The sequence below is a fragment of the Mustela putorius genome, unplaced genomic scaffold (genome assembly GCF_011764305.1).
Source record: "Mustela putorius furo isolate JIRA1106 unplaced genomic scaffold, ASM1176430v1.1 tig00004039_pilon_pilon_pilon, whole genome shotgun sequence".
Classification (NCBI taxonomy): Eukaryota; Metazoa; Chordata; class Mammalia; order Carnivora; family Mustelidae; genus Mustela; species Mustela putorius.
The window spans coordinates 1,205,284-1,232,571 of NW_025422174.1; the positions used below are offsets into that span (position 1 = coordinate 1,205,284).

Sequence of the window (27,288 nt, forward strand, 5' to 3'; positions counted from 1 at the left end):
ACCTGAATTTCTAAAAAAGACAAGCTGGACTTTGGGTCATGTTTTCATTGCCTGGATTTGATAACCTAGAGCTCTGTCTTCAGGGCCTATTACAGGAAATCATAACCATTTTTTTTCTGGTAGTTTCCAGGAAGATAGTTGGCTGATGTAGCATCTTCAGAGTCTTAAATGATACTGTGCAACCATCATCATGTCAGAGAACTCAACAACTCTAGCTGTAACAAAAGGAAAAGCTGAGACGGATCTAAGTCTAACTATGGATGTTCTCTCCACAATCTCCTAATGAGCAAAGTCTTGGAAAAGGTGAAGAGTTGGGTAGTAGACTAACGTCCTGAGGCTGACTTCATCTGCCCTGGGCTAAGAGGAAGGCTGAGACAGAGAAGGCGTCCTCGGACAGCCTGGTGCTGGCTTGGCACCACCATCAAGACTTCGGTGTTGAGAGGAGCCACTATGACACGGACAACTAGACTGGGTTTTCTCTTGATGAGCACGAACAGTTTCACAAAATACCAACACAACAAGACAAAGCCTCCACTGCGACAGATCATGACTGAACACAGACAAAAACAAGAACATTATCCAAACAGAAATGACGAAATATCCTCATCCTGGCTAATATGATAATTATGCTCTTTTATCAATTATAGTTTTAGTTTTGCTCCTTTTTTCCCCCACATTTCAGATAAAAAAATTTTTAAGCTATCCAGGAGTGTCTGGGGGGCTCAGTCAGTTAAATGTCTGCCTTCAGCTCAGGTCATGATCCTGGGGTCCTGGGGTCGAGCCCTGCACCCGGGCTTCCTGCTCAGCAGGGAGTCTGTTTCTCCTGCTCCTCCTGTTTGTGCTCTCTCTCTCAAATAAATAAAATAAAAATTTTAAGCAATCCAATCTCAGAACTATGCCTTCTCCCTCATAGCATTCAAACCGGCAAAGGCCCTTTCCTTGAGTCTTCTCCAGAAACCGAACACAAGCTTAAGTCCTATAAGAAGTCATTTCTAACACCTTCTTACTGAGATGCCCTACAATTTCCCATACTGTATGGTCTCCTTTATTGCAATGAGTCAACAAGCCCAATTTTGTTTAATTACAGCTGTATTCTTGGTGCCATTTGACAGGAGGGCATTGTCACTGGAAACTGGCAATTGGTTTTTTTTTTTTTTTACTGAAAGATAGTGATTTTTAATTTTTTTTTTATTTTTTAAAGATTTTATTTATTTATTTGACAGACAGAGATCACAAGTAGGCAGAGAGACAGGCAGAGGGAGAGGGGGAATCAGGATCCCTGCTGAGCAGAGAGCCCGATGCAGGGCTCCATCCCAGGATCCTGGGATCATGACCTGAGCCGAAGGTAGACGCTTAACCCACTGAGCCACCCAGGTGCCCAAGATATTGATTTTTTAAAAAGTTAACTCAAAACAAGTTTCAAGCAGTCTGAAATCATGGTACAGGTCTGTGGGTTTGATTTGGCCCAAGGGCTGCGGGTTTGGAACTTTCAGCTGGATGATCCCTTCTGGATGTAAAGATGAATGCTATGAATAGTTAACAGCCATTAACTATCTAAGCTGACCCAGGGACTGAACACAGACTTGCACATGTACTGTTTTATTTCATGTTCTTTTCTACTTGAGTCATTCAGAACCCTCTGAATTCCATTCATGCTGTGCCATTCGCAAGGCTGCCTGCTGCACGTCTAACTATAAATGAGGTCAAATCCCTATTTACAGGAAGATGCTGATGTATACTGGTTCCTTCCCACTGTGAGCCTGTAGCCATAGGAACTGCGATCAAGTACACAATAACACCTCCATGATCAAATCCCCGGGGAGCAAAGTTCGTTTTCATGAAGCTGGTCTGACTAGTGAGCAATCTGGGGGACTTTCTGGGCTTCGCAGCAGTGTGCCGCCTCCTGACTTTCGGCTGGCTTTGGCGGAGAAGAAAGCAGATCTGTCTCAGGTATGGGCTTCTTCTTCTTTTTTTTTTTTTTTAAAGATTTTATTTATTTATTTGACAGACAGAGATCACAAGTAGGCAGAGAGAGAGAGAGAGAGAGAGAAGAGGAGGCAGGCTTCCCACTGAGCAGAGAGCCCGATGCGAGGCTCAATCCCAGGACCCTGAAATCATGACCTGAGCCGAAGACAGAGGCTTTGACCCACGGAGCCACCCAGGCGCCCCTCAGGTATGGGCTTCTGATTGGGAGCTGGGACTGAGCCAGGCAGGAAAGGCTGTGGGGAAAATTCTTCCAGCCATGCTATTCCCGAGGAGAAAGCAGGAGAAGGGCACTGTACACCAGGTTCCATGGTCTCTGAAGGCTTTACCTGTTCTCTGAGTGTATGAATGGTGCCTAGAATATAGGATTCTGCCATCACCCAGGGCATTGGCTAGAAACTTTCAGGACCCTCCCAGCACTAGAATCATAGAAGCGAGGGACCCGATTCTATGATGGTTTTGGCTTGTGACAGTGGGAGGGAACAGAAGAAATTTTAGGCTGATTGTTGGAGTTCATACCCCACTAGCTCACTTCCTTTTCTGCAGCCTCGATTTCCCATACAATATGCCTTCCCTCTGTTCTCCAAAAAGTCCGGGGACCCATGGCGTTCTCTAACTGCCTGAGGTGAGCCCTGGGAATCTTAAGCCCACTCAGCCCCTGACTTTCCCCTTTCCTCTGCTCTGTGGACCAAGGTTTCTGCCTCAGTTCCCCTGAATGTCAAAACAGTTTTCCTAGGACTGGAGCTAGCCCTGACTCCTTGGCATTCCAGACTCCCTTGGCCAGTGGTGGCCCTTGGAGTCAAGACTGCCTTCCTGCGCTCGTAATGTCAGGCTGAGCCTTGCCGTAAGAAACTGATTACTCAGAACCCCAATTCTGAGAGTCTCTGACTGCCCCTCATGTACTATGTGGGTCGTAACAGCCTGAATCAAGATGCTTTGGGTACAGTCCTGTGCGCCATGCCATGGCCACATCGCTCAGGGAGTGGCTCTATGCCAGATCAGGTTCCCAGTCCAGATCCCCAGTGCCAGTCTTGCTCTCTTTACCACCAGACCATTCTGCTAACAAGACATCTCTCTGGCCAAGCTGCTCATTTTGAAAGAGATGACCAAGGAACGTAATGAGATAAAGACAGAGACAGAGACAGAGAGAGGGAGAGAAAGAGAGAGAGAGAGATTAGGACAGAGGTTCCTAAAAAAGATCTGTCATTTTTCAATCAATCAATCAATCAATCAATCATCTGAAACATAATGGAGGTCTGCATTTCTTTTCCTTCCTTGCCCAATATGCACCTATGAGGCTTCTTTTTATTTATTTAAAATTTTATTTATTTGTTTGACAGAGACACAGGGAGAGGCAGAGGGAGTGGGAGACGGAGAAGCAGGCTTCCCGCTGAGCAGGGAGCCTGATGTGGGGCTTGATCCCAGGAGCCTGGGATCATGACCTGAGCTGAAGGCAGATGCTTAACGACTGAGCCACCCAGGCACTGCTTCTTTTTATTATTTAGAAAAACTTTAATTATTATTGAAAAGCTGATACACATGATAAACAATTCAAACAATAACAGAGTATGCAGGGGTACCTGGGTGGCTCAGTGGGTTAAAGCCTCTGCCTTCAGCTCGGGTCATGATCTCAGGGTCCTGGGATGGAGTCCCGCGTCGGGCTCTCTGCTCGGTGGGGACCCTGCTTCCTCCTCTCTCTCTGCCTGCCTCTCTGCCTATTTGTGATCTCTGTCTGTCAAATAAATAAATAAAATCTTTTAAAAAAATAACAGAGTATGCAGTATAAAATATGTTTCCCCCCAACCCTGACCTCTAATTCTCCTTTCTAGAGGCAGCCCCTGTCTTCAGAGTTTCTCCTTTATCTTCCTAAAACATACTACACACATATAAGCATGTGTGTATCTAATCTCCTCCTTTTTGTGAAACACACGTTAACGTGCTATTTGTTTTCCTACATTATACTGTTTCCACTTGAATAAACTCCACCTAGAGCCTATTTCAGCTCTGTACATGTAGACACGTCTCATCCTACTTAGTAGATGGATCGCATTCTATTATGGCCCTACTGATGGGACAATTCCAGTGGTTTTCTTTATTTGTTTTGATATTATAAACAATGCTGCGATGATTATCTTTGTAATACATCTTGAAATACAGGCGTAAGTTTGTCAGATAAATTCCAAAAGGTAGCATTTCTGTGTCAAAGATTGTGTTCACCTTGGCAGATATTTCCACTTTGTCCTGCCTGGAGCTTAAATCGGTTTAGACTCCCATCAACGCTGAGGGTGGGCCCGTTTTCCCATACCCTCAACAACAGGGTATTTCCAGACAGTCAGTCTTGGTGTGGCCTTATTATTTTATTCATCAAAATAATACATGTTGTTAGGTCCTGAGCTGTGCACAAGAATGTAGAAATTAATAGAACAGGTCCTAAACCTTGCCCTCATAACCCAGACATGCCAACTACAATATTATCTGGAAAATGCAACAACGGTACAAGGTACAAAGGTAACGCAACGAAGGGAGGAGTTCCTTTCATCTTTCTGAGGGAGAGTGGGGTTTGTTCACAGCTAGGGGAAACTTGGTGAAGAACCCAGTATCTGAGATAGGGTTTTTTTTTGTTTGTTTGTTTGTTCTGAGATAGGTTTTTTTTTTTTTTAAGATTTTATTTATTTATCAGAGAGGGGGGGTGGAGAGAGCGAGCACAGGCAGACAGAGTGGCAGGCCGAGGCAGAGGGAGAAGCAGGCTCCCCGCCGAGCAAGGAACCTGATGTGGGACTCGATCCCAGGACGCTGGGATCATGCCCTGAGCCAAAGGCAGCTGCTTAACCGACTGAGCCACCCAGGCGTCCCCTGAGATAGGTTTTGAAGAATTCATTTATTTAACAAACATGTGCTAAGGGCCCAAGATGTGCCACACACTGTCCTGGGTTCTTAGGATATATTAGTGACAAGACAAAGATTCTTGTCCTCATAAAGCTTATGTCCTAGTGCATCAGTAATGAGTAGACATAATAAGTAAATTATACAGTATGTTGCAAGGTGATAGGCACTATGGAAAAACAAGAAACACAATAGTGTAGGGGGATAAGGCGTGTCCATGGTAGATGGGGAGGCGAACAGCAATTTTAAGTAAGGGGGCCACGTAGCCCTTGTCAAGGAGCTGGTTTTTGAACAAAGACTTGATCAAAGCGATTTAGTTAGGAAATAGCAAAGAAAAAGCTTTCCAGGTCGTGACGACAGCCAGCACCAAGGCTCTCCGGTAAGTGTGGGCCTGACATCACAAAGAGCAGCGAGGAGGCCAGTCGACTAAGGCAGGGGAAGGACAGTAGGAGGGGGTCAGAGAGATGATATAGGCTTCAGGCCCCTGAGACAGCTTTGGTTTTTCCCCTAGGTAAAATGAGAAGTCATTGCATGGTTTTAAGCAGAGAAGCAACCTGACCTTCCTTTAAAAAAAAATTTTTTTTTAAAGATTATTCTGGATCAGGGCACCTGGGTGACTCGGTTGGTTGAGTGTCCAACTCCTAATCTCAGCTCAGGTCTTGATCTCAGGGTCATGAATCCAAACCCTGCATTGGGCTCCATGCTGAGCTTGGAGCCAACTTAAAAAAATTATTATGGATGTTGTCTTTAGACTGTGGGATGGGGACAAAGGTAGAATTAGAGGGTCCAGTAAGTCAGATATGAGGTAACGGGAGCTTGGACAAACATGGTGGCAGCAGAGATGGTAAGAAATGGTTGGATTCTAGATGTGTGTTTGAGGTGAAGTCATAGAACTGGACGTGGCATGAGAGAAGAAAAAAGGAGTTAAAAATGACCTCAATGGTTTTGGCCTGAGCTACTGGGGAGGAAAAAAAATGGAGTCAGACTCAACTGAGATAAGAAAGCGGAAGGTAAGACAAGTTTCACGGGGAAAGACCGAGTGTTCAGTTTGGGATATGTTAAGTTTCTGAGAGCTGTTAGACATGCAAGTGGAGACGTCAAGGAGACGGTGAAATATATGAATGTGGTCGCTCAGTGGGGTAAGCCTCTGCCTTCGGCCCAGGTCATGGTCTCAGGGTCCTGGGATCGAGCCCCACATCAGGCTCTCTGCTCAGCGGGAAGCCTGCTTCCCCCTCTCTCTCTGCCTGCCTCTCTGCCCACTTGTGATCTCTGACAAATGAATAAATAAAATATTAAAAAAAAAAAAAGAGCCTCCAGGGAGTCTTGATCTTCCCTGGACGGTTTAAAAAAAAAAAAAAAAAAAAGAAATATATGACTGTGAAGTTTAGAGACAGAGGTCTACACCAGAAATATAAATTCAACATGTAAACGATGAGTCTGGGGTTTTTCAGGCAGACGAGGGTGAGGAGTGATCCACATGGAAGAAACAGCTTGAACACAGGCATAAATATTTGAATTAGCAACTTAAGTCTGGGGAGCAATAGATGTTCATCTCTCACTGGGTTTAGAGCTGTAGAGGATGGTGCTGCAGGGTCAGCAGGAATATGACTGCCAGGGGCCTTACGGGGCAACCCAAGAAGCTTCCATTTTCCCATGAAAGCAGCGACTGACGAATGAGCAGACGGGTATGTCAGAATGCATCTGAGAGAAGGAATTCTGGGGAACAAGTCTGGAAATGGTTAGTCCTGGCAAGAGAGGTGTTGAGGACCTGCGCGAAAGCAGTGGGAAGGCAGAGTGAAGCGTGTGTTTGAGGAATATCTGTAGGGCTCAGACCGACTACATATGAGGCTTCCGGAGCCAGGAAGAGGCAAGGATGCTTCCCGGGTTTGGGTTCGGTAAGAGAGCAAGCGCTGCTGTCCGCCGAGACAGGCAGCGGTGGAGATGCGGCAGCAGCTGCAGACAGAACACGGGCTCGCTGTGGGTCCTTTTAGATATGGTGAGCTGGAGGGGACAGCCGGGTGTCAGATCTATTAGCCAAAAGGCTCACTCTTGGCATTTTGGATCCATTAGAAGTATTCATCAGAGGATGATTAAAACCATGAGGGAAGGGAACCAGTAGAGAAGAGTCCTTGATTTCTGTCTTTCCTTCCGTCACCAAGTCCCATCTGGTGTCCTCAGTTGAACGGCTCTTCTCGCATCCCACGCGACGACCTTGGCGCCGGCCCGTCGCGTCTTCGTTGCAGGGAGGGGCCGTTCCTGATTTCCTCCTGCCCGCCATCGCCGCCTTCCCACCCGGTTCCTCATAGTGCTCAGTGATCATTTAAAAATGTACATATTATCATATCATTATTCTTCTTAAAAATCTCCCTTGGCTTCCCGTTCCTCTTTATGATAAACTCCAGTCTCTTTACAATGGCTTGCAAGGCCCTAGCCCTGGAGTAGCTCTCCAGCCTCTTTTCATACCAGTCTCCCCTCATCCATGCTGTGTCACACCAGCGCCCTACAAGCCAGTCCTTTCTTCTCTGGATCTTTGCTCTGCTGTTCCTTCTACCCGGAATGCTCATCTCCCAGACTTTCCTACAGAAAACTTCAGGCGTCAACTCGAACGTCACCTCCACACACCCATACACACACAAAAGAACAACCAAAAAAAAAAAAAAGAAAGAAAAGATCAGCATACCTCTCTGACCTACTTATTTAAAATGACCTCTTATTCCCTATATCTTCGTATTTATTTCTTTCACATCCATTTCAAAATTAGTTGTTAATTGTCTCTCTTGCTCACTACAATGGAAGCTTTATGAGGTCTGGAGTATTATCTAATTTGTTCCCCACTATAATCCTAGCATCCAGGCACAAAGAGTTGCTCTGTAAATTTTTGTTGAATGAACTTGGGTGGAAAAGCCGAGAAGGGACGACTGAGGAGTTGAGACGGATCCAGAGCCCAGGGAGGGGATTGGCCTTGGGCGGGAGGGGGGCCACATGCATGTTCCTCTGTGAACAGAGACAAGGAGGCAAGTTCGGATGAGTGCGCAGGGAAGTGTGTATGTGGGGCTTGCGGGTATGTGGCAAGGGCAGGAAGTTCAAGGACTTCATGATTGATGCCCTCTTTCTGACGTGGTCATCAGCTGACTGGTCAGGTGGAAGTTTTCGAGGTCGGGTAAAGGATTTGAGGAGACTGGGAGAGATTTGAGACAGTGACTGAGTATGGGAGAGGGAACTCCCCCAAATTTGGAGACTACCATGGGGAGGCCGCCAGGTGAGTGTTGAGGTTATACAGATGAGAAGGATGTGAAACAGACTTTGCTTTCAGAAATCTGCAATCCAGAGGAGACAGACTTTGTCCAAGAAAGCTGGGAGGCAGGGGGATGGGGACTATCATGGTGAATGTTACGGAGGTATGTTGAGGGTGGAGACTCCATCCTGGGAGTGGGGAAAATCATTACAGAATCCGTGCCCTTCGAGGTTGGTCCCGAAGAAAGGATGTACAAGGTAGAAGTAAGTGTGTTCCACGAAGAGGACGGTACTAGCAAAGGCACGGTGGTGTGGAATGGCCGAGGGAAAGGTGGGAGGTGATGCAGGAAGGCAGGGCGGAGGCTAAGCAGCGAGGGGTCTTGCATGCCCCAGGAATTAGAGCTTCACTCCCGGGTCCGCAGAGGTCTTCAGCGGAGCAGCGGAATCTTGACATTGCACGTTTAGCAAGTTGACCCAACAGGCGACGTGGGCGCTGGATTGAAGGGAGGAGAAACTGGAGGCCGTGAGAAGGGTGAGGAGACAGCTCCTGTGGTCCCAGGGAGAGAGGAGGCGTTCCCCAAGTAAGCAAAGGCAGTAGGCTTGCAGAGAGGAAGGGAGGGATTTCAGCTCTCTCTCTCTAATGAATAAAACCTTTAAAAACATAAAAATAGGGGCATCTCGGTGGCTCAGTTTGATAAGCATCTGCCTTCGGCTCAGGTCCATGACCCCAGAGTCCTGAGATCAAGCCCTGTGTAGCATCTGGCTCCTTACTCGGCAGGGAACCTGCTTCCCCCTTTGCTCGCCACTCCCCGTTCCTGTACACTCCCTCTGCTCTCTCTGGCAAATAAATAAAATCTTTAAAAAATATAAAAATTAAAAAATAAAAATAAAATTAAAAACTGTGGCAAAATACACATGCAATTTACCATTTTAACCATTTTATTTATTCATTTATTTATTTATTAAAAAGATTTTTATTTATTTATTTGATAGAGAGAGAGAGAGAGAGAAAGCACACAAGCAGGGGGAGCTGTGGGCAGAGGGAAAGGGAGAAGCACTGGATGTTGGGCTCCATCCCAGGACCTTGGGATCATGACCTGAACTGAAGGAAGACGCTTAACCGACTGAGCCACCCAGGCACCCCCATTTTAACCATTTTAAAGAGTATAATTTAGTGCCATTAAGTACATTTACAGTGTTGTACAGCCATTACCTCTATCTAGTTCCAACATATTTACATCACCCCAAAGGAAACCCCAGATCCATTGGGCAGTTATTTGCTAGACCCCTTCTGCCCAGCCCGTGGCAGGCACGTTCAGTCTCTACGGATTTGCCTATTCTGGATCTTTCATATAAATGGAATCCTACAACATGTGACCTTTTGTGTCCGACGTCTTTCACTGAGTATAATGCTTCCTGGGTTCATCCATGTTGTAGCCGGTGTCAGTACTTCATTCTCTTTTCTTCCCCATCATTTTTATCATGGCAAAATATACATAACATCAGGTTTACCATTTTAACTACCTTTAAATGAACAGTTCAGCTTATGTTAATTAACTGAATTTTTAAAAAGTACGCAGTTCCGTGGCATTGTGTGCACTCACACTGCACAACCATCACCGCCGTCCACCTCCAGAACGTCTTTCATTTTCCCAGACAGAAACTCTGTACCCATTAAATAATGACTCTAAAATCTCCTTTCCCTCAAGCGCCTGGCAATCACCATTCTACATTCTGTCTCTGTGAATTTGCCTATTCTAGGGACCTCATATCAGTGGAATCATGCAGTGTGTGTCTTTTTGTGACTGGCTCATTTCATAAAGCATAATGTCCTCAGGGTGCCTCCATGCTGGAGCCTATGTCAGGATTTCCTTCCTTTTAAAGGCTGAATAATGTTCCAGAGAGTGTGTGTGTGTGTGTGTATGTGTGTGTTTTGTTTATCCATTCATCTACTGATAGACGATTGTGTAATTTTACCTTTTGGTTGTTATGAATAGAGACACTGTGAACATTAGTGTATAGCTTTTTGTTTGAACACCTGTTTTCCACTTTGGGGGTATATGCTTAGGAGTGGAACTGCTGGGTCATATGGTAGTTCTATGTTTAATTTATTGGTTACCTGTCTCAGTGGCTTTTCTATTTTCCATTCCCACTACCCATGTACAAAGGTGTACAAGGGTTCCACATCCTCACCAACACGTGTTATTTTCTTCTCTTTATTACTATTATTATGGCCTTCCTAGTGGATGTGAAGGATTATGTCATTGTGATTTTTTTAAGAGATTTTATTTACTTATTTGACAGAGATCACAAGTAGGCAGAGAGGCAGGCAGAGAGAGAGGAGGGAAGCAGGCTCCCTGCTGAGCAGAAAACCCAATGCGGGACTTGATCCCAGGACCCTGAGATCATGACCTGAGCTGAAGGCAGAGGCTTTAACCCACTGAGCCACCCAGGCTCAGTCATTGTGATTTTGTGATTTTTATTTCGCCTGTCATTGTGATTTTGATTTGCATTTCCCTAGTGACTAATGACGCTCAGCATCTTTTCAGATGCTTATTGGCCATTTGTAGATCTCCTTTGGAGAAATGTCTCTTCAAGTCCTTTGCCCATTTTAAAAGTTGGGTGGTTTTTTGCTGTTATTGAGTGGTAGGAATTTTTTATATAATCTATATTAGTCCCTTATCAGATACATGATTTGCAAATATTTTCTTCTGTGGGTTTTGTTTTTACTCTCTTGGTAGTACTTTTAAATACACAAAACTTATATTTTGATGAAGTCCAGTTTACCTTTTTTTAATTTTTGTTGCTCGTGTTGTTGGTGTCACATCCAAGAAATAAATCATTGACAAATATGTTATCTCAAAGAGTTGCTCCTCTGTTTTTTCCTGAGAGCTTTATAGTTTGAGCACTTAAGTTTAGATCTTTGATTCATTTAAGTTAATTTCTTAGAAAGATATTTATTTATTTATAGCACATGCAGGGGGCGGGACAAAGGGAGAGAGAGCATATCAATCAGACTCCACAGGGTGTAGAGTCTGATGCAGGGGTTGGTCCCACCACTCTTGAGATCGTGACCTGAGGCAAAATCAAGAGTCCGACGCTCAACAGACTCAGCCACCCAGGCGCCCCATTTGAGTTAATTTTTGTTCATGGTATAAAATAAGGGTCCAACCTCATTCTTTTCATCTAGTTTTTCTTAACCCATTTATCAAAAACAGTCCTTTCTCCATTGAATGCTCTTGGCTCCCCTGTTGCAAATCAATTGAACATGTATGCAATGTTTATCTCCAGATTCTTTAGTTGAGTTCATTGATTTCTGTGTCTATCCTTACGTGTGGACCACACTGTACAGTTGGTGACTGTAGCTTGCAGTATGTTTGGAAACCAGGGACCTGAATCCTTCATCTTTGTTCCTTTTCGAGACAGTTTTATTTTACTATTTCTTTTTGGTCTGTTTCAACAATTTGTGTTTCCAGTAATTTATCCATTTCATCTAGGTTTTCTAATTTGTTACTGTACAATTGTTTGTAGTATTCTCTTATAATCTATTTTCTTTTTAATTTTCTAAAAGATTTTTAAAAATTTATTTATTTGACAGAGAGAGAGCGTTTGAGCACAAGTAGGGGGAGGGGGAGAGGGAGAAGCAGGCTCCCTGCTGAGCAGGGAGACTGACATGGGGACTCCATCCCAGGACCCTGGGACCATGACATGAGCCGAAGGCAGAGGCTTTAACCACTGAGCCACCCAGGCGCCCCTATTTATTGTCTTTTTGATATTAGCCATTCTGACAGCTGTGAGGTGGTATCTCCTCGTGATCTTGACTTGCATTTCCCTGATAATGAGTCATTTTGAGCATCTTTTCATGTGTCAGTTGTACATCTATATGTCTTCTTCAGAAAAATGTCTATCCAGGTCCTCTGTTCATTTTTAAATTGGATTTTGGGGGGGAGTGAGTTGTACAAGTCCTTTATATATTTTGGATATTAATCCCTTATCAGATATATCGTTTACAAATATTTTCTCCCATTCACTAGGTTCCCTGTTTGTTTCGTTAATGGTTTCCTTCACTGTGCAGAAGTTTTTTTTTTATTTTGGCATAGTCCTAATCATTTATTTTTGTTTTTGTTTCCTTTAACTGAGGAGATATATCCATATATATGTTACTAAGGCTGATGCCCAAGAGATTACTGTAGAGGCTTTTAATTTCCAATGGTTAAGTTGATCCATTTTTTTTTCATTTACAGTTTCCGGTATTTATGTCTTGTGTTAGAAGATCTTATTCCAGGTTTGCAAACATATTCTATTTTTTCCTCAACATTTGTATGTGTGTGAATGTGTGTGTGTGTATTACATGTAGCTGTTGACTACTTGAAAACCATGCATGAGTGTCCTAACATTGCTAAGCCTTGGTTTTCTCACCTGTAAAGTAGGGCTAATGCTGATTTCATTTTTTTATCGATAAGATGACATTTGAGGGCCATTAAATGTTTGACCCATTTAGAAGTTATTCAGAAGAGAGTAGCTATTTTTTTATATTATGGTATCATTTATTATAGTATTTGACATTTTATCATAATTTTTTGTGCATCCGTCTCTTTCACTAAGGTTTTTCATTGTTAGATATGTGGCTTCCCTCAGTGCCTAACCAAGCACCTGGCATTAAACAAGTGTTCAAATGTCGGTTGAATGAATGAATGAGTTGATTGAATAGATGAACAACACAGGATAAAACCAAGAATTTAAAGGAGAAAGATTAATTTTATCAAGCAGTCTTGATATGAAACTAAACACAAAATTGAAGTCCAATTGAAGAAACCTTCTGAAATACGTAGGGGCTCTTGTGCAAGGTTGGGCTCCACGAGGCTCCACAAGGCTCCACGAGGGCTGACTGAACCTGTATATAAACATTCAGACAAAAGTGCCTTTTTCCACGGAGAAGGTCCATAGGCAGATTACTTTCCAGGAGGCCAGGGATCTTGACTACTTTGTCCACCATTGTATTCCCAGCTTCCAGAATACTGCTTGGTAGCTCAGAGATGTTGATTGAATGAATATCTGACTGAATGAATAGATTTTATCAGATTTTTTTAAAAAGATTTTATTTATTTATTTGACAGACAGAGATCACACGTAGGCAGAGAGGCAGGCAGAGAGAGAGGAGGAAGCAGGCTCCCTGCTGAGCAGAGCCCCATGCGGGGCTCGACCCCAGAGTCCCGGGATCAGGTCCCACGTGGTCTCCTTGCTCGGTGGAGCCTGCTTCTTCCTCTGCCTGCTTTCTGCTCCCCTTGCTTGTGCTCTCTCTGGCAAATACTTAAATAAAATCTTAAAAAACAAAACAAAACTATGAAAAGACCCGGGGCTTGCGGAGCATACTATTTCAGGAACTGAGGTGCTGGCTGGGGAGACAAGACTAAGACTAGGGAAAGGTGACCTCACCGGCTCAGACTGGGCCGAGTGTGACTGAGAGTTGGTTGGGCAGAGACTTTTGCAGGTTTTCAGAAGAGATCTCTTGACAGGACTGAGCAAGGAGGGTCTTGTGGGAAAAGACTAGATTCAGTGTTGGGACACTTGGGTTCTGTTCTCGCTGAGGCTTAACTGGTTGGGAGACTTGGGGCAAGTCCCTTAACCTCTCCAGACATCAGTTTAGCATCTGGAAAAGAAAGTGAGGGTGGGGGTGGTTATTGTTGAACTTGCTCAGTTACAGAGTGCCTTCCAGTTTCTGTCCGCCACACTTATTTTTCCTTTGAGAAGAAAAGACTTCCTATGTTTGGAATTTCAATTAAGTCAATCAATGGCATTCATGAGCCACTAAGCTCAAGGGGACAGTGCCATAAACTCCCCCCCACATACACACATACACACCAAGGATTTTTTTTTAATGATTGTTATTTTTAATAGTGACAAAATATACATAACATAAAGATTTACCATCTTAACCATTTTTACTGTACATTTTTAAGTGTAGAAATTCAGAAGTGTTAATTACATTCACCTTGTACGATTGTTACCATCATTCATCTCCAGAATTATTTTCATCTTGCAAAACTGAGACTCTGGGGGCGCCTGGGTGGCTCAGTTGGTTGGGCAATAGCCTTCGGCTTGGGTCATGATCCTGGAGGCCTAGGATCAAGGCCCGAGTTAGGGCCATTTGCATTTCCCTAATGATAAAGTTGAGTTTCTCTTCCTGTGCCTATCGGCCTTTGGAGAAATATCTTCAAGTCCTTTGCCTACTTTTTAACCAGAATTTTTGTTGTTGTGTTGCACCATTAAGAATTCTTTACATATTCGGGGCGCCTGGGTGGCTCAGTTGGTTGAGCAACTGCCTTCGGCTCAGGTCATGATCCCGGACTCCCAGGATCGAGTCCCACATCGGGCTCCCAGCTCCTTGGGGAGTCTGTTTCTCCCTCTGACCTTCTCTCCTCTCATGCTCTCTCTCACTCATTCTCTCTCAAATAAATAAATAAAATCTTTTTAAAAAAATTAAAAAAAAATAAATAATAAATAAAAAAAGAATTCTTTACATATTCTAGGGGCACCTGGGTGGCTCAGTGGGTTAAGCCTCTGCCTTCAGCTCAGGTCATGATCTCAGGGTCCTGGGATTGAGCCCCTGGGCTCTCTGCTGAGCGGGGAGCCTGCCCCCACCCTCTGCCTGCCTCTCTGCATACTTGTGATCTTTGTCTGTCAAATAAATAAATAAAATCTTTAAAAAAAATTCTTTGCATATTCTATATATCATTTACTCTTTAGCAGTAAATATTTGCAAAGCAAATTTGCAAACCCATTTCATGGGTTGCCTTTTCACTCCGTTGAGTCCTTTGATGCACAGAAATTTTGATGTAGTCCACTTACCTTTTTTTTTTCTCTGCCTGTGCTTTGGGTGTCATACCCAAGAAATCATTGCCAAATCCAATGTCACGAAGCTTTCCTGTTTTCTTCTAAGAGTTTTACACTTCCAGCTCTTACATGTAGACCTTCGGTGCATTATGAATTAAGTTTTGTTAAGTGGTGTAAAGTAACAGTTTAACTTCATTCTTTCACATGTGAATATCCGGTTCCCAATACCGTCTGTTGCAAAGACTAGATTTACCTCAAGGAATGGTCCTGGCCCCCTTGTTGAATCTTATTTTACCATATGGAAAGGGTTTGGGAAGCGGTCACAGGAGTGACCCGGTCTCTGTCTTAGCAACTCGCTAGAGCTGAATACTAAGATTTTGTTTGAAAGAGCATTTGCCCAGCGCAGTTCAGTGCTCAGTGCACACTGGGCCATGTTTTCCCACACTTGGTCTCTCTCTCTCTTTTTTTTTTTTTTTAAGGATTTTCTTTATCTATTTGACAGACAGAGATCACAAGCAGGCAGAGAGGCAGGCAGAGAGAGGGGGAAGCAGGCTCCCCACCCAGCAGAGAGCCCGATGCGGGGCTCCATCCCAGGACTCAGATCAGGACCTGAGCCGAAGGCAGCGGCTTCACCCACCGGGCCCCCAGGCGCCCCCCACCCTTGGTCTCTTAAGCTTCCCATCCAACCAGCGAGGTCGGTGGGCTGAACCCTTCACCGAACTCCGCTGCCCACGGGAGCAGGTCCTGACCCGCGCGGAGACAGGCACAAGGTCCGGCTGTGAGCCCCGGGCTCCCGGCCCCTTCGGGCGTCCCGCTGCTTCAGGGAAGGCGGCCTTTGGCGTCCTCGTCCCTCGCGCCCGGACGGACGTGAGCCTCTGCTGAGCAGTCCGGCCGCGGCAGGAACCTCGGCACGACGGACGCCCCAAAAGCAGGGCACCGAGCGGGAGGCGCCGGGAAAAGCGCGGCCCGACGAGTCTGCCAGGCCAGGAGCTCCGGGCGCGACGTTGGCCCCACGCCGCCCCGCGAGCCGGGCGGACCCCGATTCGGACCCGGAGCCCGGGCGCGGCCGGGCTGGGCGATTGGCGCGGGAGGGGCGCGGGCCACCGAAAAATGCCTGCTCCGCGACTCTCGCTCAGAGGCGCCCCCGTGTCCCCGGACTGGGGCGTGAGCTCCGACGACGTCCCCACAGACGCTGCCTTGCCGTGTCTCCCTCCGACTCGCCTGCGGCGGAGGACGTTCCGCTCCGTGGACCCCTCACCCGCGTCCTCCTTGGTACGCCCCCGCCCAGCCTGGGCGGGGCCGGGAAGCCGCCCGCGGGGCCAGCGCGCATGCGCCTCCCGCGGGGGGTGGGGCGAGCGCGGACCCCGCCCCCTCGCGGCTCCACGCGTGACGTCGCGGGGGGCGCCGGCCTCCGCCCGGCTGCGAGCGGTGAGCGGGAGCGGCAGGCGGATCCGGCGCGGCAGGCGCGGGAAGGGATGGTGCGGGTGTTGAGCTCCCGCAGGAGGGGCTTTGCGGGGCGGAGGGGAGGCCCAGGGGCTGCCCCTGCGGCTGGACTCAGGCTCCGCCCTCCGCCTCCGCGCTTCCTCCCCCTCCCCGGAGGAGCCGGGACGGGAGGCCGGGCAGGGACTGGGCGCTGGGGACACCCGCATGTCCCTGGAGCCCGCCTTCCCCCACCCACCCCGGACGTCGGTCCCGTCTTGCAGGGGTTCCTGTTCATCAGCCTGCGGCCTCCTGCCTGGGACGGGTTCCGAGCTCGGCCCCGCCGCCCCTCTGTGAAAGTCCCCGCATCTCAGTTTCCACGACCGTATTTTCTTACCTTGCGTGGCCTAGTTTTCAAGTTCAGTATGACACGGTGAAACAGAAAGGCAGTGGACACGACCGAGTTCCTGCAGGGCCGCGTGCTCTGCAAGCCTGCCTGACCCGTCCCATCTCGCCCCTACTGTCGGCCGGTCTGTCCCAGGCCCCTACCCGCGCAAAGGTTAGCTGACTGGTCTCGCATCGCCAGTGAGTGGCGGAGGAGGATGCGGACCGAGCCGTTTGTGCTCCCCACTGAAGTTCTTTTCATCAGACACTCCCTTTGTCTGGGCTGTTGGATGGAGCTGTTCCTCAGCCAAACCTTAGCCCCACAGCAGCGGCTTCCTGAATCTCTCCCCTTGAGAATTCTCCTTTTGGGTTCCTCTTCCCAACACAGTGTGCTCTGCTTTGCTTCTGCCTTGATTACTTCAGAAATCAGCTGCAGCAAACATCGATCAAGTGGTGCAGAGGGGTGAACACTTGGAGTTGAGAGCCGTAGATTCTTGTCCTGGCTCTGCCACTTCGTGACCTTGGGCAAGCCCCTTGTCTTTTTAGTGCTTTAGTTTCCCTTTGAATAGAATGGGTAAGTGCCTTCTGACTGGCAGGCTCTTGTCCAGTTCTCCCCTCCTGTCCTCCAGCAGGCTCTCCGTGGAGGCCCGGACCCTTCTCCTCCCCATGGGCAGCTGCCAGGCAGGGCACAACCTGCATCTCTGTCTGGCCCACCACCCACCCCTGGTCTGTGCCACTTTGATCCTGCTGCTTCTTGGCCTGTCAGGCCTGGGCCTTGGCGGCTTTCTCCTCACCCACAGCACTGGCCTGCGCAGCCCTGACATCCCTCAGGTGAGTACCTTCTTCATGCTTTTCACAGGTCCTTGCTCGTGCTGCTAATCTCACCTCTCTCCCACCTTTCTTTTGCACACAGGACTGGGTCTCTTTCTTGAGATCTTTTGGCCAGCTGACCCTGTGCCCCGTGAATGGGACAGTCACAGGGAAGTGGCATGGGCCTCAGGTCGTGGGCTTACTGACCACCTTGAACTTCGGAGATGGTCCAGACAGGAACAAGACACAGACATTCCAAACTATGGTCCAGGGTAGTCACATGGGATTGAAAGGTGAGATCAAAGAGCACTGTGGGTTGGGCATCAGAACACTTGGGGCTGGGTTCTGTCTCTGACTTCTCCAGGCTGGTGACCTTGGTCACCAAGGCCTTAGTCGCTTCTGCTGTAGTGAGGGCTACATTCTTTCAGTAACTACCGTGATACCCTGTGGGTTCCCTGTAGGTGTTTGCTCTTTGCCCTTCCAGCTCTGAGGTTCTTTGAGTCTTTCCTTGGAGGTGTGATGAGATGGGGTAGATCTGCCCTAATGTTCTTTCTCTTCCTTCTTTATCCCTCTGGCTTACTCCTCTTAGAGGCACCTTCTTGTTCCGCAGGGATGTTCAAGAAGCATGTCCTGTTCTATTAACCAAGTGCGTTGAGTGCCTGCTCTGTTCTTAGCACAGCTGTGTGTGCTGTGGAGGATGGAGGATACAGAACAAATTAGACGTCATCCATTCCCACAGAGCTTAGAGTCTTCTGGGAAAATGATCAGGGGCGGGGGGGTGTCAGTGGATGCCGTTGATTCCTGTGTGGGATTTGGCCTCAGGTTCCTTGTCTGAAATCGGAGGGATGAAAAGGGGAGGAGAGAAAGGCAGGACTCTGTCTTCCGATGCTATCATTCTAAGATTCCCTTGTGAATTTTGTGGGGGGGCATGCAGGGGAAGGTCTCCAATGTCCAGGTGTACATCTGTGTGGTCAAAGAGAGTAAAGGAAGGGGTCTGATACATACAGACTCGAGATGGTTTTTCCTGTTCTTTTTATTTTGTAAATATATGTACTTCAGCTGTATTGAGATAGGATCATATAACATAAAATTCACACATTTAAAAGGTACCATTCAATGGCTTTTCGTATCATCCCAGAAGTGTGCAGCTACCGCCACAATCAATTTTAGAGCACTTCATTCCATTAGCAGTTGCTCCCCTTTTCCTCCTAGCTTCCCAGACCCAGGCAACTACTAATTTTTCTTTTTCTGTGGATTTGCTCATTCGGAACATTTCATACAATGTGTGTTGTTTTGTGACTGGCTTCTTTCAATCAGTATGTTTCCAGGTCCATCCATGTCATAGCAGGCATCCGTATTCCGTGTTTCTGTTGCTGAATAACATCCATTGTATGGATATTCCACATCTTAATTATGCATTCATCAGTTGTTTGACATTTGAATTGTTTTTACTTTTTGACTATTACAGACAATGCTGCTGTCAACATTCACATACAAGATTCTGTGTGATCGTACATTTTCATTTCTCTTGGGGGAAATAAAATACCAAGAAGTGGAATTCCTGGGTCATATTATAACTATGTGTTTAATCTTTTGAGGAGCTGACAGACTGTTTTCCAAGGTGGCTGTACCATTTTGTGTTTCCCCCCAGCAGTGTGTGAATTCCAGTTTCTCCATGTCCTTATCAACACTTGTTATTATCTTTTTTAATTCTAGCCATCCTAGTCATTGGGAAGTAGTATCTTACTGTGGTTCTGATTGGCATGGCTCATGATACTGAGCATTTTTTTATGGCTTCTCATTTGTCTATCCTCTTTGAAGAAATGTATATTCAGAGTTTTGCCTTTTAAAAAATTTTGGATAATTTGCCTTTTAATTATTGAGTTGTAAGAGTTGTTTGTTTTCCTAGACACAAGGCTCTCTCTTTTTTTTAAAGATACTATGTGTTTATTTGACAGACAGAGATCACAAGTAGGCAGAGAGGCAGGCAAAGAGAGAGGGGAAGAAGGCTCCTTGCTGAGCAGAGAGCCCAATGAGGGGCTCCATCCCAGGACCCTGGGTCCATGACCTGAGCCGAAGGCAGAGGCTTTAACCTACTGAGCCACCCAGGCGCCCCTAGATACAAGTCTCTTATCTGATGTATGATTTGCACATATTTTATCCCATTCTCTGGGTTCTCTTATCACTTTGTTGATGGTGTTCTTTTTTTTTTTTTCATTTAAGATGTTTTTTGAGAGAAAGAGAGTACAAGCAGGAGGGGGCAGGGGGCAGAAAGAGAGAGAGAAGGAGACTCCCTGCTGAGCAGCATGCCCAATGTGGGGCTGGATCCCAGGATTTGGGGATCATGACCTGTGCCAAAGGCAGTCACTTAACCAACTATCCACCCAGGCACCCCAAAGTTTTGTTTTAGGGTTTTTTTGTTTGTTTGTTTGTTTTTTAGTTGCTTGTGCTCTTAATGTCTTGGTTAAGCAGAGCTTTGCCTAACTCCACCTCACGAAGATTTACCCCCATCTTTTCTATTAAAGTTTTATAGCTTTAATGCTTACATTTAGCTGTAGGATCCATTTCGAGTTCACTTTTGTGAATGGTGTGAGGAAGGGGTTCACCTTTGTTCTTTTGCAAGTGGCTCTCCAGTTGTCCCAGCATGTTTTGTTGAAAAGACAGTTCTTTCCTTTGAATAGTCTTGGCACCGTTACTGACAATCAGTTGACCGTGGATGTATATATAGGTTTATTTCTGGACTCTCAGTTCTGTTCCACTGATTTACGTGTCTGTCCTTATGGTAGCTCCATACTCTTAATTACCGCAGCTTTGTATTAAGTTTCAAATCAGAAAATGTGAGTCCTCCAAGTTTGTTCTCCTTTTTAAAAATTCTTTTGCTTATTCCAGATCCCTTTAATTACATGTGGATTTTAGAATCAGCTTCTCAAGTTCTGCTTCTGCAGACAAGCCCTCTTCTTTCTATAATGGTTAGAAACAGAATAAAAATACGACTGCATTATCTAAGCAATAATTATTGAGCACCTACTATATACCAAGCAAGGGGAATATAGAGACATGTAAGACATGGGCCTTGGCCTCGAGCAGCTTCCAAAGTCTAGCAAGGATACAGATATGAACAGAAGCAAATACCTTTAAACGTGTGAAGGAGCATACAGGTTACAGTGGGAATACTCAGGAGTCTGTCACGCAGGGTTAGTGAAGAGGCTTTTCCAAGGATTCAGTGCTGGAGCCAAGGCTTGAGGGAGAGTTAGGAGTATGCTCTTCCAAGCATATGCAAAGGCATGCCGACGGGGACCATAATAGCATGTTTGAGAACTCCAAGGGGTTCAGTTCGAATGCTGCAGGGGAAGGAGTGTTGAATGAGTGGCAAGAGATGTATTTGAGGAAGCAGACAGAATCCTCTGGAGGGTCTCACGTGCCAAGCTCAGGTAGTTGAACTTTATCTGGTGCATTGGGCAAACTCAAATTTTTGTCAGGAAAATAGTATGAGTTTGTTGCTGTTCTTTGACAAAGATCACACTCTGTTGGCTGACTGCCTGGTAGAAGTGTGTCCAATGGCAGGAAGACAGGTAGGAGGTGGTTACAATAGAAAGAAGATGAGGACACCCAAACTAAGACAGTGCCGTGAAAGAAGGGGACTGATGCTAGAGAGACGTTGACAGTGGGTGGACTTGGTCGATGGTTCGATCTGGGGAATGTAGAGAAACAGGGGATCGTTCTCTTGGAAAGTTTGCATGTAGATTTTTTATAGTTATTATGTTGTATGTATACACACGCACAATATATACACACACATACATACACAGGGGTTTGTATTTCTCTTTTTTCACTTATGACATCATTTTCTTAGTTTCTGCCTGGTCTGAACATTATTATTTTAATGGATGTACACCAATGGACCTGGAAAGATCCATTAAGTGGTTGGACCATCATTTGTAACTCTTTTCCTAGTGTTAAACATCTTATCGCTTCCTATTTTGTGTGTGTGTGTGTGAGAGAGAGAGAGAAACACAGTAAACATCTTGGTATACTTGGCATCTTTCTTTTGAATCCTTTCCTTACGATGAGTTTCTATAAATGGTATTACTGAGTCAAAGGGTATGGACCTTTTTTTAATAGATTTGTTTTGTTGTGGATTCGGACCACAAAGAAGTATAAAAAGCCCACGTAAAAATCTGTCTCACCTCTCCTGCAGTGTCCACAGTTTTGTTTTTTTTTTTTTTTTAAGATTTTATTTATTTGACAGAGAGACACAGTGAACAGCAAGAGAGGGAACACTAGCAGGGGAAGTGGGAGAAGGAGAAGCAGGCTTCCTGCTGAGCAAGGAGCCCGATGCGGGGTTCGATCCTAAGACCCTGGGATCATGACCTGAGCCGAAGGCAGCACCCTAATGGCTGAGCCACCTGCGTGCCTTCTCAGGCACAGTCTGTATCCATTTAAAATTGTGATAGATGCAGCCACATTGTCTTCTAAAAGGTGTCACTCACTGAGAGTGCCCATTTCCCTACATCTTCAGCAACTCATTATTATTTATTTATTTATTTTTAAATATTTTATTTATTTATTTGACAGAGAGAGCACAAGCAAAGGGAGAAGCAGGCAGAGGAAGAAGCAGGCTCCCCACTAAGCAAGGGAGCCCGATGCGGGGCTCGATCCCAGGATCCTGGGACCATGACTGAGCCACTCAGGTGCCCCAGCAACTCTTGTTATTATCAGTCTTTTTAATTTTTACCAATTTAATGAGCAAAGAAATTGCCTGATTGTCTTCATGTACTTTCTTCTGATTGTGAGTGAGGTTGACTATCTTCTTGTAGGTTCATTGGCCATTTTCATGCCTCCATGAATTTTCTGTTCATATCCTTTGCTCATTTGTCTTTTAAGTTGCTTGTCTTTATGTTTTTGATTTTTAGAAGATCTTTATCTATTCTGGATTGTAAACCTTTTTGCCAATTAAATATAGACATTTTGGGGCACCTGGGTGGCTCAGTCTGTCAAGCATTTAGCTCTTGGTTTTAGCTCAGGTAAGGATCCCATGGGTTATAAGATCAAGTCCCATGAGCTCGTTGCTCAGAGGGGAGTCTGCTTGAAGTTTCTCCTGCTACCCCCCCCAATAAATACATCTTTTTTTTTTTTAAGATTTTATTTATTTATTTGACAGAGATCACAAGTAGGCAGAGAGGCAGGCAGAGGCGGTGGGGGTGGTGGGGAAGCAGGCTCCCCACCGAGCAGAGAGCCCAATGTGGGGCTCGATCCCAGGACCCTGAGATCATGACCTGAGCCGAAGGCAGAGGCTTAACCCACTGAGCCACCTAGGTGCCCCCCAATAAATAAATTTTACAAAAAATGGATAGGTATTTTTTTTAAAGGTTTTATTTATTTGACAAAGAGATCACAAGTAGAGAGGCAGCAGAGAGAGAGAGGGAAGCAGGCCCCCAGCTGAGCAGAGAGCCCAATGCGGGACTCGATCCCAGGACCCTGAGATCATGACCTGAGCGAAAGGCAGCGGCTTAATTCACTGAGCCACCCAGGCGCCCCTGGATAGGTATTTTTATCCATTCTGTTACTTTTTTTTTTTCATTACCTTTCATCTTTGAGAAGCCTTCAACTGTTACGAAGTTAAGTTTATTGCTCGCATTCTTTGCTCAGGCTTGTCAAGGTCTTGTGTCTTTTAGGAAGGCCTTCCCCACTGTAAACTTAGAAAATATTCTTCTGAATTTTCTTTGGGTTTTGTTTTGTTTAATTTGTTTGTATAGGTCTCTAGCACATCTGGACTTTATTTTATAGTATGAGATGAGTCTGACCCCCCCCCATGGAAATTGTCCCAAGGGCATTGACGAAATAGACCATCCTTTCCCTGCTAATTTGAAATGGGATGTGAACCTTTTCATGGATTTTGGTACCTACGAGGAAACTGCTTTCTCAAAAGGGACAGACTCCTTTATACAGACTGACATTGGCAATGTGTGTCTGCCCCAGTTTCACTGCAACTTCGTGAGCACTGGTGGGATTGTTTTACTGATTGTAAGCAAAGTTAATTTTTTGTTTATACGGATACATAGTTATTGTTATTTCTTATTGACCCAGTGATAGTGTACAGAGTACGTTATTGAATGCCAAAACAGCTGGTACTGAAGGAAGCCTTAGAAATGAATGGAAGTCTGAAGATAGCTTCCACCCCGCCCTCCAACTTCTTCCACTGCCTCTCCTGTGCCTTTCGCAGGATCTTCTGCGGAAGAGCGGGTCCTCATTACTGCCAGAGTGACCACAGAAAGGACCCCAGGAACGTGCCTGTATTTTAGTGCTGCTTCAGAAATCCTGCCCTCCAGCCAGCCGCCCCTCTCCTGCTCAGAGGAGGGAACAGGAAATGCCACCTTGAGTCTTCAGACGACTGAGGAGTGTGTCAGCGTCTGGAGCCACGAAGGCCTTGTGCTCACCAAGCTGCTCACCTCGGTAAGAGCCTCGGGTTTTTGGGATTTCATACGCTGCCGGCTGAACGCTCTGCCTTGAAGCTCACTGAGGGCAGTTTTACCTAATAGAAAAGGCACGGGCTCTTTAATTTTGCCCCAGAGGCTGTGTGACCTTGAGCAAGCATCTGAGCCTCTCTGAGCCTCAGCATCCTCCTCTGTAAAATGGAAAACACGATACTATCTCCTGATGCCAACAAATAAAGATGAATGAGAATGAATGTCAGGTGCCCAGTACAACGCCTGCTACGTCACAGATTGGATGAGTGAGAGCTATTACTGTTAACGATTGTCTTTAAACAGAATAAAATATGATCTCCACCTTAAAGGAATGCAGAAGCTGTAATGAGAGGCTGAACGGGCTAATCGCTATCATAGAGATGTTATTCAAACACAGAGTAAGGAGCAATTAACCCTAACTTGAACATTTATGGAGAGTGCTTCACAGAGAAGGTGGCATTTAAGAAAGAGAATTGTGTACAGTAGTTTATAATGTACAAAGTGCTTTCAGGTTCATTATCTCATTTGATCTTAAAACAGCCTTTTGAGGTAGCTGTTATTATCCCATTTTACAGACGAGGAAACAGGCTTAGAGAGAGGGAGTGAATTGCCCCAGGCCACATAGCTGGTTAAGTGGCAGACCCAGGATTACAGCCTGTGCCTTCTGACTGCAGTCCCGGGCTGTGTCTGCCCTTTCAGGGTGACCCTGGAGGAGGAGGAAGATGTGGGCAGAGAATGCAATAGAGGGGATTCTGGAGACGAGACAGAAATCCCAGGCCAAAGGACCCGCGTGAGCACAGACCTAGAGATGGAAAAGTGTCTGGCCTTCGAGGGCACTCCATGAGGAGGGGCTTAGGAAAGACTGAGGGGAAGAGACAGGAGAGAGGCAGGGGCCTGACTGTGAGGCTCCGTAACTTGAGGCTAAAACTCTGTGACTTAATAGTGCAGGCCATGGGGGCCACTGATGCTGGGTGAGAGGGACCGACCGAGCGGAGGAGACAGGAGGCTGCTGCGTGCTTTTCCCTCACATGTGCAAAGACCCCATGGGGAACACCACTCGGGAGCTTAAAGCAGAGAAAATACTGGTTTCCAGACCTAACCCTGCTCGAGCATATTTAAAATGGCAGTAGTGAACTTTCCTATCTCATGGAGACATCAGAGCGGCTCGCCCGATGGTTGGGTGAGAAAGCAGTTCATAGACCATTGAGACCATTAGCTCGTATGGAAATTACATTTTCCATTTGGTTGCTCCTTGGATATAGAGAGCCCTCTCCCCGCACAGGGGCTTTTCTCTGTAGCTCCTGGCCCCGGGGATAAAATGTCTTCCCAGGAGAAGATATTCATTTCTCCTTTCCCTTTGCCCGTCCTTAGGAGGAGCTGGCTCTGTGTGGCTCCAGGTTGCTTGTTTTGGGCTCCTTCCTGCTTCTCTTCTGTGGCCTTCTCTGCTGTCTCAGTGCTGTGTGCTTCCACCCGCGCCGGGAGTCCCACTGGTCTAGAACGCGGCTCTGAGGGCGCTGGCCTAGTTCCCGTCTTGTTCTCAGGTAAGGTTCTTTGCCCCAGTCCTGTGGGAGTAGGGATGGGGAGACGTGGCAATGATAACTGAGACAGGGTCATTCGTACACAAAGTGGTTTTACTTATCTCTGAACTTCATGTTCATACTCTTCTGTGACCGCCTTCGTGCGGTGAACGTGCGGATTTTGAGATTCATCCGTAGCTGTAGTTCATATCCAAGCTTTCTGCAACCGTGGTGAGCTAACAGGATTCCGATCTGAGGATGCGTCCTGGATATGAATTCCGTTTATTTCGCTTTTGTCCTGGAATCCTACTACCCAGTTTCATGATGCAAATTTTGTAAAACTCACCTTGAACAGGATAAAAGGATTGATGACGCCCATCTACTGGGCACAAAGTATGTGCCGAAGCGTTTTACATGCACTTTCTCTTTTCCATCGGCCTTCATTGCATTTAGAAAAAGTTGAGTTTGCCCACAGTCTTTGGAGGAACACACCTAACAAAGGTGGCAGTGGGCGGGGAACCTTTTGGCTAACTAGTCCGTGTGTCTGCTCATTAAGGAAAGAATATTTCTATCAAAAGTCTCAGTCTGTCAGGTGGAAGTCATATAATCTGAGAGTCATCTGTTGTGCGCCCAGCTCTTAAACTGTTCTCAGCTTCAGCGAGTAGCTGCGGTGCCCTAGGAGATGGCCCGGGAGAAGCAGAAACAGCCCAGGCGCAGGGAAGGGCTCTGGCCACAGGAACTGGACGCTCGAGGTCCACATGGCTGATTCTGCTCAGGGCTAGGCTCCACCCACGTGGGCAGGAGACAGTGGGACCCTCCTCGCTGTTCTTGGATCTGAGTGACTGGGACGTGAAGGCTTTCTGGCTCCTGGCAGATCCGGGGTCTGAAGGGCCCGCCCGGCTGGGATGGGTGCTTGTGCCCATCTGTAGTCACTACTTCCTCTGCTCCGAACGCACTTTTCTTTTCTTTAAGATTTTATGTATTTGACAGAGACAGAGATCACAAGTAGGCAGAGAGGCAGGCAGAGGGACGGGGGGGCAGGGAGCCCGCTGTGGGACTCGATGCCAGGACCCCTGGGACCATGACCTGAGCCACCGGGGCGCCCCCTTCCTCGCTCCTTACAGCCCGCGCGGAGCTTCCCCCGAGAGCCGTCTAGTCTGTCCTGTTTGTTCCAGTTAAGATTTGTGTGTGTTTGTGTGTGAGGCAGAGAGCGGGCGAGCACCCAGGAGCCGGGGCGAAGCGGACCCCACTGAGCGGGGACCCCCACGCACGGGGGCTGGATCCCGGGACTCCAGGACCGTGACCCGAGCCGAAGGCCGACGCTCGACCAGCTGCGCCTCCGGGGCGCCCTCTGCCCGTTTTCAGTCTCCGTTTTCTGCAGGTGTGAATCGGCTTCTGCGGACTTTGTTCGAAGGTGGACGAAACGGAGCCGGAATGTGGGGAATAAAAGGCTCTTTCGCCCGGCGGCGCCCGCGGAGTTTACTGGGCACGGGGCGGCGCCGGGGATTTCGGGGCAGACGGCTTGCGGGCGGGGCCGAGCCGCGGCTCCGGCTCCGGTGGGGGACGGCGGCTCCGGTGGGGGACGGTGGGGGACGGCGGCCGGCGTGAGGCACGGTGGCCGCGGCTGCGCCCCGCCCTGACCCGCCTTCGGAAGACCCTGGGTCTCGCGCAGCCGCGCCGCCCCGTGCCGGGTTCTCGTCCGCGGAGGAGACTCGGTAGCGCCCCTCGTCGAGGGCCTCCGGCGGGATGGCCACGAG

The 27,288-nt window shown here is 47.0% G+C and overlaps 1 protein-coding gene across 10 annotated transcripts; it reads left to right on the plus strand.

Annotated features, from left to right (window-relative positions):
* The first annotated feature begins 1,839 nt into the window (after positions 1–1,839).
* TMEM219 (transmembrane protein 219) lies at positions 1,840–26,996 on the plus strand. 10 transcript variants are annotated; one of them, XM_045072540.1, is made up of 7 exons: positions 16,283–16,362; positions 16,638–16,912; positions 17,367–17,568; positions 17,651–17,840; positions 23,771–24,000; positions 25,386–25,555; positions 26,739–26,996. In XM_045072540.1, the coding sequence occupies exons 3-6, from the start codon at positions 17,404–17,406 to the stop codon at positions 25,521–25,523; spliced, it is 723 nt and encodes a 240-aa protein (XP_044928475.1). In that variant the 5' UTR covers positions 16,283–16,362; positions 16,638–16,912; positions 17,367–17,403; the 3' UTR covers positions 25,524–25,555; positions 26,739–26,996. The 10 variants fall into 10 exon arrangements, with proteins under 10 accessions (XP_044928481.1, XP_044928480.1, XP_044928482.1 ...); XM_045072544.1 differs by having other exon boundaries at positions 17,370–17,568; XM_045072546.1 differs by lacking the exons at positions 16,283–16,362; positions 16,638–16,912 and adding an exon at positions 1,840–1,950.
* The last annotated feature ends 292 nt before the right edge of the window (positions 26,997–27,288 follow it).